The sequence below is a fragment of the Sinocyclocheilus anshuiensis genome, unplaced genomic scaffold (genome assembly GCF_001515605.1).
Source record: "Sinocyclocheilus anshuiensis isolate Anshui unplaced genomic scaffold, SAMN03320099.WGS_v1.1 scaffold746, whole genome shotgun sequence".
In the NCBI taxonomy this organism is placed as follows: domain Eukaryota; kingdom Metazoa; phylum Chordata; class Actinopteri; order Cypriniformes; family Cyprinidae; genus Sinocyclocheilus; species Sinocyclocheilus anshuiensis.
Window position 1 is genome coordinate 356,297 of NW_015544173.1, and position 17,095 is coordinate 373,391.

General features: G+C 36.9%; 2 protein-coding genes across 2 annotated transcripts; both read left to right on the forward strand.

Moving 5' to 3' along the window:
- Nucleotides 1-7,368: 7,368 nt before the first annotated feature.
- LOC107696022 (sulfite oxidase-like) lies at nt 7,369-10,509 on the forward strand. The gene is made up of 2 exons (XM_016496156.1): nt 7,369-7,476; nt 8,985-10,509. The coding sequence occupies exons 1-2, from the start codon at nt 7,369-7,371 to the stop codon at nt 10,377-10,379; spliced, it is 1,503 nt and encodes a 500-aa protein (XP_016351642.1). The 3' UTR covers nt 10,380-10,509.
- Nucleotides 10,510-15,558: 5,049 nt separating this feature from the next.
- Nucleotides 15,559-16,239, forward strand: LOC107696042 (tubulin alpha chain; the record flags this gene model as incomplete). The annotated part of the gene is made up of 1 exon (XM_016496187.1): nt 15,559-16,239. A coding segment is annotated over one exon (474 nt), but the record flags the coding sequence as incomplete, so codon positions are not given.
- Nucleotides 16,240-17,095: the final 856 nt, after the last annotated feature.

A 17,095-nucleotide genomic window follows, 5' to 3' on the forward strand; every position in this document is an offset into this window, starting at 1 on the left:
ATGTTTCATGCAAGTCAAGGAGGTTTAATTCTCGAAGCTAGAAACTCCTCGGTTTTTAAAACCATGACTGGTGCAACCTATGTGGGCAATGAAACCAAAAACTGATTTATTTCCACCCACTAGACGCACAATTCTACAGAGATTCACTGTCACAGAATAACAATTGTAATATTTCAAAACAATTGGGTAGTTTTTTTTTTCTTCCTTCAACAAGATGGTTCTTGTGGAAAAAAATAATGTGTTCGACTGCATCCTATCTTTGCACCTCACTCACAGGAATGTGGCAAACCTTGAATAAACAATTTATTACAGTATCACAACTTGAGTTTCATCATTTAATCCAGTGTAAAATAGCCTAATAATAGTCTCAAAATTGGCTTTAATTTTCATGGCTGTAAGTCAATAGGTTGAAAAAAAAAATCAATGGGATTTGTTCTTGGCCCTTTTAATGAAAAGGCTGAGAAATCAAGATTCTGCACTGTTGGTCCTAACAGCAATATTCATGTTTTCTGTACACAAGAACTGCATGGTTCAAAACAAGTGTCTAATCTGTTGTGACGCAATCATGACAGTCCAACAGCGGCTCATTTCAAACCCTTAACCTTTTTTTTCTTTTTCTGGTTACATTACTGTTCGGTGTCTTGTTTACAACAAGGCTCTAGCTTCATAGTTTTATTTCTAAGAGATTTTCTTAGAACTGTTTAACCTTGCTGCCCCTCTTCTTATCATGTGCAAATATATGTTAATGACGGGGTCATAAAGCGTTTTAAAACCAGTAGCTCGTGCAGTGCAGTCGCTGATATAAAGCTAATAAGACTGCAATCTTCAGTGAGGTCTGGGCTGATATGTAATGTTGGAGAAATGATGATGTTTAACTGGGGTGTAAATCATTTTGAGGTGCAGTAAGACACAATGTTTTAAGCAACTAGAGATTGAATTCTCTTTTCATTTGCCATTTTAGGAGGTTTTTTTTTTGTCATGAACCATCAGGCTTACATGTGGTTGCAGTGATAAGACCAATGTTTAAGTTGTGATGAGTCATGATGGTGGCTAGTCTAAAAAGTTCCATGCAATATATTTTTTAATTCACCAGATGTCTCTTATTTAATACATTGCTGGTAAACTGAAAGTGAAAAAACTAAGAAACATGCAATAAAACAAAGATGCTTGAAGCTGCAGAGGTCTTAAGCTACTAAAGTTTTCCAAACAAGAAAAACATGTCTTGTGTACCTTGTGTTTTGTTAGTTTTACTGTCCTGTATCCCGTATTTTTCAATGCAATAACGTGTTCTGTGTTAGTGACTTTGACATATTAGGGTCATTCCACGAAATCAGTACCTTTTGCGTCCCTAAGAAATAATCAAACATAAAATTAATATAACAACAAATAAATTTGTGATTTCAAAACATAACAATACTATGTATTCTTTCAACAATATTACATCAAATTAAAGTCAATTAAATATTATTTTAAACAATTTAAATAGCATTTATGCTGATAAGGGTAAGTTTTTTTTGCCTGTCCCTCACTATGATGGGCCGTCCCTCACTTTCACAGCAGGACTTTTAATTTGCAAAATTAAGGCAAAATTATAAAAAAAAATAAAAAAAAATCACATTTGCATATTGTTCCAATTACAGTCTCACTGTTAAGCAATGTTTTGGCATAAGTATACATTTTTTTTTCTATAAAATATAAATCATTTTATCTGCGTCCCCTGATTTCATGTCAGCCCTGTTACCCTCATCAAAAAAAAAACTTTTAAAATAATGGTACATTCAAGTGACATCACTTCTTGGAGGTTACATCATCCCTCAACCGGGATTCCAACACTTAAAACACAAGCATGTTTCTTCTATTATGTTCTGTTTTTGATGATTTATGAGGTTTGACTGAGGGGGCATCATGCAGTGCCAATACTGTTACCATTATTAAAGTATAAATGTTTACAGTTTGTTATTAAATGTAATATAATCAGTATCTACAGGTAATATCCTTTCAAAGTGTACATCATGTGCTTTTGTGACCATGACTATTAGCTAGCAATTAACAAATTAGTTTGAAATTGTCAAACCTGTTACTGTCAGCCCTGTTACTTTTCAGAGTAACAGGTTTTGACATGTGAGTAACAGGATGACAGAGATTAGGTGCCAAACTGTTTTTAAACGTCTGTGTAAAATGCAAACATTTTTAAAGGCCATCCTGAGTGTATTTTTGAGCTAATGCCTATACTATTCAGTGTGGTTGACATTTGAGCATCTGTTACATTTTTAGTTAGTATTGTTGGTATTGTTACTATTACTATTGTTGTTGTTAATAGTATAAGATAAGATGATCAGTCTCAGTAAAACTAATTTTTTCCCCATAACTTATTGTCAGTAATGCATCCATTACCAAACAAGAGCAGTAAGGTCACTGCAGGCCCTCGCCCCAATCTTGCAATGTTCAAGAAAGTCAAACCAAATTTCAGTATCAAGATCTTGGTCTGGTTTCAGATGATCATAGGAAGACCAAGATCTGATCATCTTCCTTGCCTAATAATTGAACCAGATCAGTATATTTTAGGTTCTGTGAGGGGACACACTCACACAGACAAATAGATGGATGCATGATCTAATTACAATACCCTTAAAACATTAGATCTCTTAGAAACGTAATGTGCTTCACTAATACAACTATGCCAACTAAGTGCAAAACAATATAATGCAATTAAAAAAATTCTTCAGCGTTTGCTGAAGAATGTGTGTCCTGTCATCCCTGTTACTTGGGTCAGTCCTGTGACTATAACGTCAATCCTGTTGCTGCCATTAATTTCATAAAATTATATTTGATATGATATGATACGATATCATGATATTTGATAGGGCCTTCCAGGTTTTTCCATTGTAACTAAATATGTTTTATTTTGGACAAAACCCTTTTTTAAATATCTGTCTTGTAAAAATAAATATTTTTCTTAATTGACATGTGGTCACCCTCCAGATATAGATATGGATATTCTTGGTCATCTGAATGACAAATATACAAATATTTTTAAAAAATGCAAAATTTGAAACAATCCCGGTGAAAAGAGGGACTAAAATGCTGCTCGTATACAGTATGTGAAAACTATCTCATATTTCTAATTAAAACTATAGTATATAGTAACACTTGTGTCTGTAACAGGGTTGACAAAAATATCAAAACATAAGGTAGAAAAATAGTCATAAAATGAGAAATTACATAGCCTGAGATGGCACAATACAATTTCTTGTCATTTTAAGGTGTGTTCATTTCATGGATATTTAAACTTATTTTATTTCTTTAATTTTTCCAAGTGGAAAAGGCACCGATTTCGTGGAATGAACCATTAAACTTTTTATTTCACAAAAATAAATGCTAAGAGCAGTAAGTGCTTACTGGTAGATGCCATTTTTAATTTTACATGGATGAAAACGAGGTTGTGAGGGAAAGATTACACACTTTGTGTAAAGGTCCTAGATCACGTAATTTTTAAAACTATTTTATGTAGTTTTTGTCTACTGAAAGTCTTCAGGAAAAATGTTTCTGAACATTTGGCATGTTGCTAAACAACAATGCAACCCATTGAACATATTGTACTTTTATCAGAAATAGTCAAGAAGTCCTCAGATGCCATGTTCATTACAGCAGCGTCTTGTAGAAATTATGTTGTGGAAAAAGCTGCTGACTGAATGAACTGCAAAGTTTATGCCAAATACATACAGCATGTATGATTTAAAAATAGAAGTGCTTTCTGTTGTATCGTGTAAATGAACTATACTAATTGGACATTAATTGCATTCTTGATCTTGAATTATTAACATAAGTTATTACTCCACCACCTGCACGTGACGTCATTAACAACAGTCCTGTATTGTTTAACCAACAAGGTTTAAATGATGGAGTGCGGTTTCAGGAAACAGTCGCAACTTGCTTTCCAGTGATGCATTTTAATATGTAGTTAATCAGCGAGTTACAACATCGTCAGGACTGTTTCTAACCTTCCATCAGTACTGGGGCCCAAAGCAGCAGGTCCCCAGAACCAGGACTGAAAACCACTTTTAAAAGGTTAACATCTTTTATCCTGTCATGGCAGAAAATGCGAGACATGAGCGCAGTGGTCAAAGATGTCTGTTTATGGCATGTTTGCATAAAACAATAGAAAAATTCAACAATACATTAATAATTCAGTTCATATAAGCAGTGACTTGAATACAAATTGAATACACTTGTTGATCATGTTTTTTTATTTTATTTAAAATTAATTTTGATATGACTTTTAAAAAAATGTCCAAGTGTCTTGATATCATAATAAAGAAAAAAGGCTGATTAAAAGATTTTTCTTTTAATTTTCTTTATTGTGAACACTTTTATGTGTCATTAACCCATCCACATGAAAAACTACTATAGGGTCACTTCCCCTAAAACATATGATCAATATCAGTTTGCTTTAAGCATTACTGTTTTAATGGAAAGTTGGAGGTTACGGCCTATAAACATTGCTTTCGGTATGAAAGCAAATATCAAATTCACCATTAATTTGGGATTTGGCTGTCTACCAATCACTCTGATGAATTTTGTGCTACTTTTCTATGGTTATGTATGATAAAAGATCAAATGTTGGGCCTATATCTTGGAAAAAGCGAAAGCTTATTCTATCCATTGTGTAACATATGACTGGATTCCTCTAGTCATCAAAACAGCTTTTAAAAAACAGCTTGTTGTTCTTCTTTCTCTCTTTTCTCAGAAAGTGCAATGCAGCACCTAAAGCATTGCCAAGGTCTTGCTCAGGTCTTCCTTATCAGGAGTCAAAGGTGATCATAAAAACATTTGTTCCTTATTTAAGCATTTCCAAATAATACATATGAAAGTTCATCTTTTAGAATGATTCCCAGAGGCGTACCTACATGAAGTGGGGGCCCCAGGCAAAATTAATCAGCGAGGCCCTTCTAAAAGATTTTTTTTTTTGTTAATGTATCTTTGTTACCTAGTGATATAATTATACAACATATGAAATGTGGACAAAACACATCTAATGATGCACAAAACAAGACGCGCGCTCTCTCTCACTCGGATGTGCACGCTCAAACCTGTGCACTCAAATCTATTTGAAGGAGGATTTAATGTTGCCAGAAGCCCATCAATCACCAGAATTCCATGACTGACTGATGAAATAACAGAGTACCTTTCAACTGTAAAAAAAAATTACGGATCTTTGTTAGCATTTCCAGGCTGATTTTGGTCAGTGAATTCTCGTTATTTATTTTATTACTTAGCCTAATAGCTATTTGAATTAAGTGCCTATTCTGAATAGGTATTTATTGAATTATTTTATGTATATCAGCAAGTGAACGAGTTGCAGCGAAACTCATGAAAATATTTTTTTTTGTTTAGTAGTGTAGGCTATTTGCAGTCTTCGCGAGAGACGAATATCTTTTGTGTAGCCTAATGAATTCAAGCACAATCGAACGGAGAATTTTTTTTAAATAATTTTTTATTAATTAGGCTGTAAAAATGGGAATGTTAAAATATTTAAGGCACAGTTGTTGCATGACAACCTAGCCCGTTATCATTTGCTCATGGAAACGATGATGAATAAAATGTTTTATACTTGGTTTGGAGTGGAATAGAGTGTGGGCAGAAACATAAATTGGTGCCTATGCTTACCGTTGTCCTGTTTCCTCTTTTCCTCCTCTTTTTTTTTCGCTTCAGGCTGCCTGCTAGACTTGTCCCCTTCGTGATGTTTTATAAACAAATTTCAGGGCGCTTTTGGGCCAGGCTGGACACCGAGCTCGGACCCCTCTCCCCGGACAGGCGGAGGGTGCCCCGGGCTCGGGAGTCTTGTCGAGCTCGGAGCTCTCTCCCTGGACAGCACGCCAAATACGCATAACCTTTATTTAATTATATGTAAGTGTGAACTCGTGAATTTATGTTTAACGTGCGTGTTTATGTGTGTGCGCGCGAACTTTTTTCAGTTCATTCCTAAATTGCGCAAGCTCAACTTCCATAAGAATGGATTAAAAACGCTCGGGTCCCGCGTTCTGCTCCGCTCCAGATCATGCATTTTCTAATCTACAGCACCGCGAGGACGCGCTGCACCTGTTTGAAAAAGCGGCCGAGGAGGCAAAAGCATAACCAGTGTATCGAGAGAGTGGGCCCCATAGGGGGGATGGAGAGTCCTGCATTTCAGCCCGGGCCCCGACTTTTTTCGCCCCCTAGGGCCGGGCTTCGGGCCAATTTTCACGTCATAGTTCAGACGCGGACCAGGCCTTGGGCCTGTTTTAGGCTTCTCCTTATTTTTATATTTTAGATATCCATCAATTAGTGATGAAAAATTGCCACGCTGGTGGAAACAACACGAGACCATGCTACAGCGACTGTCAAGAGCGGCTCGACGGTGTTTAGTGTCCAGCAGCAGCAGCAGCATGTATGGAGCGTGCCGTCAGCGCAGCTGAAGAGTTCTGCGTTCAAATGCAAGCAATAGGCTTAAGCTTGCCGCAAAGCATCGGCTAATAAGTGTTTTCGGTGTCGCAAGGATGAAGTTGCCGATCCTGACTCGCCATCTCCTCATTAGACGCGCCTTTAGAGAGAAGTGCACTTTACGGATTATGATTATAATGAAAGAGTTTTTTATCATGTCTGTGAGGCATGTATTCGCTGAGTTTTGGTTCATTTTTGTGAAGCGCGCCTGTTCAAGACGAGATGGCAGAAAGCTAAATTGATTTGAGAAGGCTAAATTGATCAAACATAGGCTCACTGTCTGCCGCTGGCCGCTTGGTCGTTACTTTAAAAAACAAAAACTTATATTTAACAAACGCTCCAAACGTTTTTCTAAATGAACTTAATAAAAAGACGATACGAAATATAATCACTTTGCCATTACATACAAAAATGAACTATGTTAATAGCTGGAACAGTAGTATAAGCTGTTTTGGGAGAAGGGGAAAAAAAAGACGGACACGGGTCGGACTCGGGCCGGTAATTCTGATAAGCTGTCGGACACGGGCCAGGCTAGGATCTGAGCATCTCGGGCCAGGGCAGGGCTAGGGCTCTAGGATGGAGAGATGTCGCTGCATGTTGTAGCTATTAATATTAACATTCCTGTTGTTTTAAATGGTCGGCCATCGGGGGCCCCCTTAAAATGCGGGGCACCAGGCATTTGCCTGCCCCATTGCTACGCCTCAACATGGCACCTTGATTTAATAATTTGCTTTATGTAAATGATTAAAATGACAATGCCAGATTCTGTGAAATGCTCTTTAGGAAACTTGAAAATAATGTTTGTTGTTATGAAATTGTTGCTTAAGCTTCTCTTAACTCTCAGTTCCAGACTTTCAAAGAGCATTATCCCATCACTGTCTGTGTGGGATGGTCATCTCGCTTGTCGCTGGAGGAGCACTGGTGGCCATGGAAGGCAGAAATACTTTAATGACAGGCTGCCGAAGTTTAGATTTGCTCTGGCAGGGCTGCTGGCAGGTACTGGAGCTGTTTTAGCCTATACGCTCCACCAAGACAAGGTGAGACCCCTGATATGTTCCCTACTTCCTAAATAATGAAAAGTCTCTAAAGATATTACAAAAATAACACAACTATGTTAAACAATGTCACACAACTAATGAAAACAAGTGTTACAAACCTTTCCACTCAGGGTTGGTTGATTGATTTGTTGAAAATGCACAAAAATAGGTCACAAAAAGGATTGCTTTGACATGCTTTCTGTGTTTCAAGCACGTTTGGATGGCAGAAACAGAGCTTCTGTTGCCAAAGGCTTGTCACGTTTTCTCAGGAATAGCATCTAATTAAAAAACTAACAAAGATGTATGTGTACATTGTCATTTCTCATACTTGCTGAGAATGAGGGTGAAGATGAATCATGTTTTGTAAATATACGACTGTTTTTTGTGCAAAAACTTTAATAAACATAAGTGAACTTTAAGAAACATATGCAAATAAAATGTCAAAACAGACTGCAAAGTCAAATCCTGTCAATTATTAATAAAATCATACAATTTTACATAAAATACCATTGATGTCTCACAGTCTGTCTTGGCGTAAAATCTCACCGGGCTCATATCATACAATCCGACAAACAGTGTTGGGGGTAACGCATTACAAATAACGCGAGTTACGTAATCAGATTACTTTTTTTCAAGTTTTTCATTATTTTTTAATTTACAAGAAAATATCTGAGTTACTTTTTCAAAAAAGTAACACCAGTTACTTTGTTTTCCCGTTTCTTGAATGACAAGTCTCCTGTCCCCATATTGGGAGAAATCGGAAGTACAGAGGCGTTGTGTGCGCTGTGTGAACATGATGCTACCGTAGTTCTAGACTAAATGTGAATGTGCATTAATTCATCCCACTCACAAAAAACTGATTTAGTATTAATCAAAATGAATTAAAACAGTGAAATGCAAACTCAGAATATGACTCAAACCTGCAATAATTAAATATGTTAAATAACACAAATGTATCTAATCCCATTTTATTAACCAATGTCTTTGCTGCTGACCTTTGATGATCCAGTTCAACCATACTAATAAGCAAAATTGACTTTAGATAAACTAACAATTGTGCTTCATTGTTTTTTTTTATTGCTGAAGAGTGTTTCTTCTCCTGCATTCTACTGTACAGACGTGAATTTACTTTTCATTCAGCCTGAGGTTTATTCATTACACTTTTTGGTGTGAAAGGGCTTTTACATTTGCTATAAACAGAACTTCTTATATTAAAAACAACCAAGCCCTGCTCATATTTAAAAAGTAACGCAAAAGTAACGTAACGCATTACTTTCCATAAAAAGTAACTAAGTAGCATAATTAATTACTTTTTATGGAGTAATGCAATATTGTAATGCATTACTTTTAAAAGTAACGTTCCCCAACACTGCCGACAAACAAAAATTGTAAAGGACATAAAAATTGCAATGTGCCCTTTGCTTTAGTTGTATCTGAGTGATACTTTTTTTGTCTGTTTTTGTTCAGGTTCACTGGGCTGCTACCTCAGCAGAGTTATGGGTAACGCAGACTTCGAATCTTCCCGTTTACACCCTAGAAGAAGTCACAAAGCATTGTTCCCTTGAGAGTGGTGTGTGGGTCACCTATAAAGGAGGAGTCTATGATATCACTGAATTTGTGGCCATGCACCCTGGTGGCAACAAAATACTTCTGGCTGCAGGTGGAGCTCTGGAACCGTACTGGGCGTTATATGCTGTTCATCAACAAGACCATGTTCTAGAAATCCTCTCAGAGTATAAAATTGGTGTTCTTGATACAGAGAGTTGCCAGAAGCAAGAGAGTACCATCCCTTTAGACCCTTACTCTGCAGAGCCAACACGTCACCCTGCTCTTCAGATCAACAGTCTCAAACCTCCCAGAGTGGATCCTGAAACTTACAGGTTGGAGATCGAGGGTCTCCCTGGTGGAGTAGTATCACTTAGTCTAAGTGAGCTAAAGTCTCGTTTTCCAAAACACACAATTACAGCAACGCTTCAGTTCGCCGGGAACCGTCGTTCTGAGATGAACAAAGTCAAGCAAGTCAAAGGACTCAATTGGGGCATCGCCGCAATAAGCAACGCTACATGGTCAGGTGCACGTCTGCGGGATGTACTGTTGTCCTATGGATTTGGACCAGAGGTAGCAGCGAAAGCTAAACATGTCCAGTTTGAAGGGTTAGACAGGGATGTGACGGGTACAGCATATGGTGCATCTATTCCACTGAACAAGGCTGTAAGTGAAGAGGGTGATGTTCTCCTTGCGTATGAGATGAACGGGGAGGACCTCCCACCTGACCACGGCTACCCTGTCCGTGTAGTTGTACCTGGAGTTGTTAGAGCCCGCAATGTCAAATGGTTGGGGAAAATTGTTGTAAGTGATGAAGAGAGCAAGAGCCACTGGCAGCAGAATGATTACAAAGGCTTTTCTCCAGAAGACTTCAAATCAGCACCAGCCATCCAGGAGCTCCCCATACAGTCAGCCATCACTCACCCAGCAGAGGGAACCTCAGGAGACTGCAGTGATAGGGAGGGGACTGTAAAAGGCTACGCGTGGAGTGGGGGAGGAAGAGAGGTTGTGAGAGTGGATGTCTCGATAGATGGTGGGAAAACGTGGCATGTAGCCAAACTTCACACTAGTGATCAAGAACAGCACCCTGCTCCTCCTCCTCCACCTGGAAGAGCCTGGGCTTGGAAGCTATGGGAGATAGACGTCCCAATTCCTCATAGGGCTCAGGAGTTGGAGATCGTATGTAAAGCAGTGGACAGTAGTTACAACACGCAGCCAGACACTGTTGCACCTATCTGGAACTTACGAGGAGTCCGTAGTAATGCGTGGCATCGAGTACAGGTAAAAGTGAGCGAGGGTTTGAAAGACCAAAAATGAACTTAATACGTGAACGTAAGATGAACATTAACAAAATTGTTGGAATTTTCTTGGGTGCAGGTTGGGTTGTGGCTTTGCAGCTGTTTGAGCTTGTGGGTTCTTGGAAGTGCTTGAAATGGACTTTATTTTTTATGTATATTTTAACAAGCAAAAATAAATGTCTTGATGGATACTTGCAGGTGTTCAACACCAGAATACTTGGTCAAAACTGACTATAACAAACAAGGTTATCATTTGTCATTCATTTCTATCATGAAATCTCATAAGACATTTTTAGTCTAGTGACATTTATAAACATAAGACATTTATAAACACTTGGTTTAATACCATATTACACTGTTCAAAATTATATTCTGAACATCAACATGATGAAGGCCTGCATTTCCACTGACTAACGCCAACTGATTGTTACATAACCTGCCTACTAATAAGGTCTAAGAACTTTAATTTATTTTATACAGTATATATTTATTTTTGAATATATACATTTTCAATTAAAATTATTCAATCCCCAGAAACTATAACAATTTACAAATGTAAGCTTTTCTGAAGTACCAGTTTAGTGGCATATTGAATGTGATCAATATTACATTTTACAGTTCCACTTTTTTAATACTTTAGTGTAGTGAAATGACATTTGAATGATTTAACCATGTAATTGTTATTTTAGTATTCAGTAATAGATATTTATGCAATTTTTAATGCAATTTGTAATGTGACTCTGATTTATATTTTATGTGAATAACTACTATTAGTAAATACTCAAAGGTATGAAAATAATTTTTGCTAATCTTCTTTTGTGATTTTAAGCAAATTCCAGAATGTGCTATACTTCATGTTAAATGTTTAACTGTAGTATGTGATTTGGGAAGAAAGACAAAATAAACACTCATTAGAAGCAGTAGAAGTAGTTTTCCTAGTGGGCAGATCTGATATTGAACGTGAACAAGGCTGCTGGATAAAAACACTGTTGCTGCTGTAAGGAGCTTAATTAATATTACCATACCTGAAAATGAAATGAAAATCTGAGTACTTAAATTGCAAAATTGTGAATGTTTTCTAATGGGGTTTGAGTAAAAGCATCTGTAACTCGTGTCTTTTAATGATCTATTCATTGCAGACATCAGTAAGGTCAGTGAATAATTTTATTTGATCTACACACTGTAATTGGAGGAATACAGGAAAATATGACTCAATCTCAATTCACTGCAGCACCAAATATGTGGTTGACATGATGAAAAAAACAAATGTTTACTGCACATATTCTTTACATTGCAATAGACAACTGAACGCTTACTTGATATGTGTCATCTTTAAAGCCTCATTTCATTTACATTTCTGACTATAACTGATTAATGATGCAAAGCAGTAACTGACCTGGAAAGGAGAAAATAACTTAATACTCCTCACCCTCCTCTTCTCCTTCTCCCTCGACTGAATCTACACCCACCTCCTCATAATCTTTCTCCAGGGCTGCCATGTCTTCTCTAGCCTCAGAGAACTCTCCCTCCTCCATACCTTCACCTACGTACCAGTGCACAAAGGCACGCTTAGCGTACATCAGATCGAACTTATGATCAAGTCTGGCCCAAGCCTCCGCGATAGCAGTGGTGTTGCTTAGCATGCACACCGCTCGCTGCACCTTGGCCAAATCACCACCAGGTACAAATGCAGACACATCAACATCTGTGTCTCTGTTTTAGGTAAAAAAAAACAAAAAACACGAAACATTAAAAAAACACAGACTGAATAAAATCATTAATGCGCGTTCATATTACCCACTGCCGTAACTTTAACAGTTTTATTAAAATGCTACGCATTTAGCCCTATGTGACGTCTGTTTTTATATTGTTTATCAACACTTTTACACCACGGACAAGGTTTGAGAAGAAGAAAATCATTATGAAAATATAATTATATTTTCCTTAAAATGTTCTTCCTAACTTCAGGCCTTATTCTCATGTCATATACAGTATAACTGTGATGTTCTGCAAAACAACAAGCTTTAAAACACTTTTTTCTTACTGGTGAAAATCAGATGGTCAAATCTGTTTTCTCTCAGGTACATCGCAGTGTAAGCTTCACAGTGAACATTACTACATCACTCTCGTCAACGTAGTCCATATCAACAACAAAAATATATCTTGACTCCATATAGTGGTTATTTTGGGAAAATCCCAGGTATTTTGAGCAGTAGGATTATAAAAAATATGTGCTAATATAAAATTAAATTAAGTAGCCTATATAAAATTGCAAAATAAATCTATCTATCAGTACTTTTTTACTTAAGTACATATAAAATCGAGTACTTTTGTACTTTCACTCGAGTAAAATTGAAAAAGGAGTACTTTTACTTTTACTGGAGTAATATTTTACTATACGTATCTGTACTTTTACTCTTGATTTGTGTACTTCGTCCACCACTGGTTTTATTACATAATAGTTAGTTGCAGACTTTTAAAACTGATATAATTTTCACTTCATTACTATAAGATACGAATGTACATACTGTGCAAGTGTGAATTGGGTGTTGCAAAAAATTTGACACAATAACACGCCATTCTATTCTTTAAGTATAGAACTGAATATAGCCAATGAGGCAAGACATCATGTGAGCAACCATGGATGCCACCTTCCTCCGCCTCTCCTGTTTAAAAACCTCAAGCTCCACCTAGCCGTCCCTTATTTCTTGCTTAGCAACATGGGTTTACTTAAAGAACTACAAGTCATCTTACCAAATTGCAGCACTATGTTCACTGTATATGCAATGTAAGTTAAGTCCATACAAAGGCAGTGAACTGTATTTTCATTCTGGGTTTATAAATAATCCTTTCTCTGCTGATGAGAATAACTCTGAATTTGTTTAAAGCACTGTTACACTCATACTGCTACACTGTTACAAATACTGTTTATAGTAGGCTACAACATATGTTTCCTGAGCTTAGCTGGTCAGAGCAGATCTGAAGAGTAGTGTGCACTCTCTGCTATGCCTTTAATGACCTTCAAATCCATTGCACTGTTAAATAACTGAGGCTTAATATTTGTAATGTAATGAATACCTAGATTTAAATTTGAAAATCACAAAGAGAAAGCATGTACTGAATAATAATAATAGCCTGATAACAGTTCACCAGCATCTAACAGACGAAAAGTGGTCACACATCCCGATACAAAATAGCAGAGTCAAACATATTCACCAGAATATTCAGCAGGAATATATCGAGCAGATGTCGTTTATTAAAACGATGACAGGTGTAGTGTTCCGCAGACCCTGTAACCTGCCTCATCTCTAGATATAGCCACTAGACTACTATTTAATAAGTATTATGTACACAACATTTAGTAGCCTATATGCTTAGATTTAGCATATGATTTCTTCATAATGACACAATTCTTGCTTAAATCATCTTATTACACGTATGCTTTCATCTGAATAGTATAGCCTAAAAATCTAATAATACAACGAGTCAGCTACTCACCATTTTCGTATAGCCTACTTTGGAATGATCTGGAAACAATATTTTGCTCTACTGCGTTACTGTTCTCGACGGCGAAGAGTCGATGTAGTAACTGCGCGAAATCCTCGAGTGGCACCGCTTTTATAGAGTGACAGAGAGCGTCAAGATGTGACCTACTTCATGTATGTGAATATATAGACTGCTCATTTCATTGCATCAGAACACTTGTTTCATTCAGGTTTTTTTGCATGCCGTTGATTTCTGAATAATGTCTGGGGATCATCTGAAATAGTCATTAGCTTACTTTAAAAATGAAATAAAACCGCTATGTCATTGAGTCAGTCAGTCCAAGCCCTCTTTCACAATCATAAAGATGTATTTTACAATCTAAATGGTGCTTGTTGAACAGTTGTTGTTTTTTCTGCAGCATTATGATGTCATGCACTGCAGCAGAATCTCAGACGGGCGGTGGCTCGTGACTAGCTGTGTGCGCCTATATGGAAATATTGTCTAGGCGGCTTATGAGGGTTTAAAACACGTTATGTTTTCTGGAACACAATGATAAGGTGCGGCTGCATCAAAGCATCTAAAACTCTTCTATTGTTATCCATGTTTAACGTTATATAAACTATTCCCTACAGTCTGTTTTGAATGTGTTATTAGAACTGTGTTCAGTAGGTTTATTGAAATTTACGGTCAAAAACAACACGAATGACATAATGTTCAAATTACATTTTAAATGATTTGTAGGATGCAGGTTTGATAAATAAAATTACACGAATGCCACTTTGTGTGGTGTTTGTGATCCAGATGTTAGTTTATGTGCATTTGAGAGATTTATTGCAACCATGAATAACCCTTTTCCACAAAGAGTAAGTAAGCAAGCAAGACTGGCGTGAAATAAAACTGTATTTTGTTTGGAATATTTTCACAAGATGTATTTGGTTGCGCATAAACTGAGCCCATCCCTCCTGCAGCCTGCTCTATAGCGACATCTTCTCTGCTACGAGAGCAGCAGCACATATCAGCGCCTGCAGCAGCTGAGAAAAACCACAAAATGGTGAGTGAACACTTTATTTCTTAGTTAATTTTCTGCCTTATAATGTTCATCTTATTTTGCTGTTTTGCGCTTTAATCGGAAGGTTTTGCACAGTTCTATTGATGCTCGTCATTGTTAGAAGGGAGAGAAGAAAGACGAGCTCTGTATTTTTCATATGAGAACATTTCTGATTTGAGAGCCTAAAAAGCTACAGCTAAATAGCTATGTTATACAATTTTCAAAAACTGAATTAGCAAATCTGGGAATATAACGGTCTGACATTTCTCATTGTATGCCATTGTTGCTTATGGTTTATTTCGATAATTATCTGAAAATGGTGTTGATATATTTTATTTTTATACAGTTATGGGTTACATAATACAGTTTAAAAGTTTTGCAAACAACATGTTTTGTCAGTAAGTAAATATACATTAAAATCCAGTGTGGTATGTAATCAAATATATCATCCAAAACTTACATTTTATAAATCTCTCTCTCTCTCTCGCTCTCTCTTTTTTTTTTTAAATGTCTCTGTACTGGGAATTATCCTAATTTTCAGGATAAATGTTAATGATAGAGTCATTTATCTTTCTTTTCCACAACAGCGTGAGTGTATTTCCATTCATGTGGGTCAAGCTGGCGTCCAGATTGGCAATGCCTGCTGGGAACTTTACTGAATGCTTGCTTTGAGCCGTCTAATCAGATGGTCAAATGTGACCCACGTCACGGCAAGTACATGGCTTGCTGCCTGTTGTACCGTGGTGATGTTGTACCTAAAGATGTAAATGCTGCTATTGCCACCATAAAGACCAAGCGCAGCATTCAGTTTGTGGACTGGTGTCCAACTGGTTTCAAGGTTGGTATCAACTACCAGCCCCCTACCGTTGTACCTGGTGGTGATTTGGCCAAGGTGCAGCGAGCGGTGTGCATGCTAAGCAACACCACTGCTATCGCGGAGGCTTGGGCCAGACTTGATCATAAGTTCGATCTGATGTACGCTAAGCGTGCCTTTGTGCACTGGTACGTAGGTGAAGGTATGGAGGAGGGCGAGTTCTCTGAGGCTCGAGAAGACATGGCAGCCCTGGAGAAAGATTATGAGGAGGTGGGTGTAGATTCAGTCGAGGGAGAAGGAGAAGAGGAGGGTGAGGAGTATTAGATTTCCTTCATTTTCATGCATTCTCCAGAATGAAAATGAATAGCAGGTAGCCTCTAGACCGAAAATTTCACAAGCTTAAAAAATGGCAACTGACATAACAGTCTACCTACTTGGTGTTAGTTTGATTGTTAGTTTAATTTGCTGACAAATATTGTAATGAAAGCTTATTGTGGATATTCTGTGTCTCAATAAAAAGCTTAAAATAAACATTCATATGCTCTTGATCACTTTTTAAACAAAATTAAATACAGGCAACATCAACAATAAATTGACCTTTAGTTCTGCAGTTTTAAGGCATTATGAGAAATCAGTTTTTCCTTAATCTTTGGAAATAAGAGTTTGTTGGACTATGCAGAAAAACTTTCAAAACGTCCTTATATTTTTCCGTTGTTTTTAACTAATGATAAGAGCAAAAAAGTCTGCATGTCAAGTTTTGTGAATCACAAATATTTCTGTTTCCAAATCAAAATGCACAGGTATTTATTTATTTATGTGGTATTGTTGTAAAAGCACATCACAGACAAATTTGACATTGTTACATTTGAAATTTAGAATACTATTAGAATATTATGATGGTTCCCATTAGTAATGAATGTAAAATAAAAGAAAAAAGAAGATTGTTCTCGTGAGTGCGGATCATAATTTCCTATACTAAGTAAACTTTAAGTTTCTCACAGATTTTACTGAGAAACTCCAATTAAATGTGTTAGGTGGTAACAATTAAAACTATGTAAAGACAATGAAAGAAAGATATAAAAAAATTCCTGTACTTTTGGCAAGATGTCACACTAATCGTCTCAGCATCAATAATGCTAATTATACACACACACACACACACACACACACACACACACACACACACACACAAATGCTTATTTTATGGATACCAAGTGTTTCCTTAGAAAATGTGCTTGACTAGTCTACTGTATATTTCAGTGATGATGACTTGCAAAGGGGGAAAAAAAGGAAGCTATGTATGAATTATTAATATAGGTGTACTCTTAGCAGTGAGCATACACTCAGAAAAAAAAAAGGTACAAAAGCTGTCACTGGGGTGGTACCT

What these genes read in the sequence shown, in the direction of transcription:
- LOC107696022 (XM_016496156.1), top strand. Translation starts at nt 7,369, where the DNA reads ATGGTCATCTCGCTTGTCGCTGGAGGAGCACTGGTGGCCATGGAAGGC. An exon ending in TCTGGCAGGGCTGCTGGCAG is followed by an intron (nt 7,477 to 8,984) that starts GTACTGGAGCTG and finishes GTTTTTGTTCAG; the next exon opens with GTTCACTGGGCTGCTACCTC.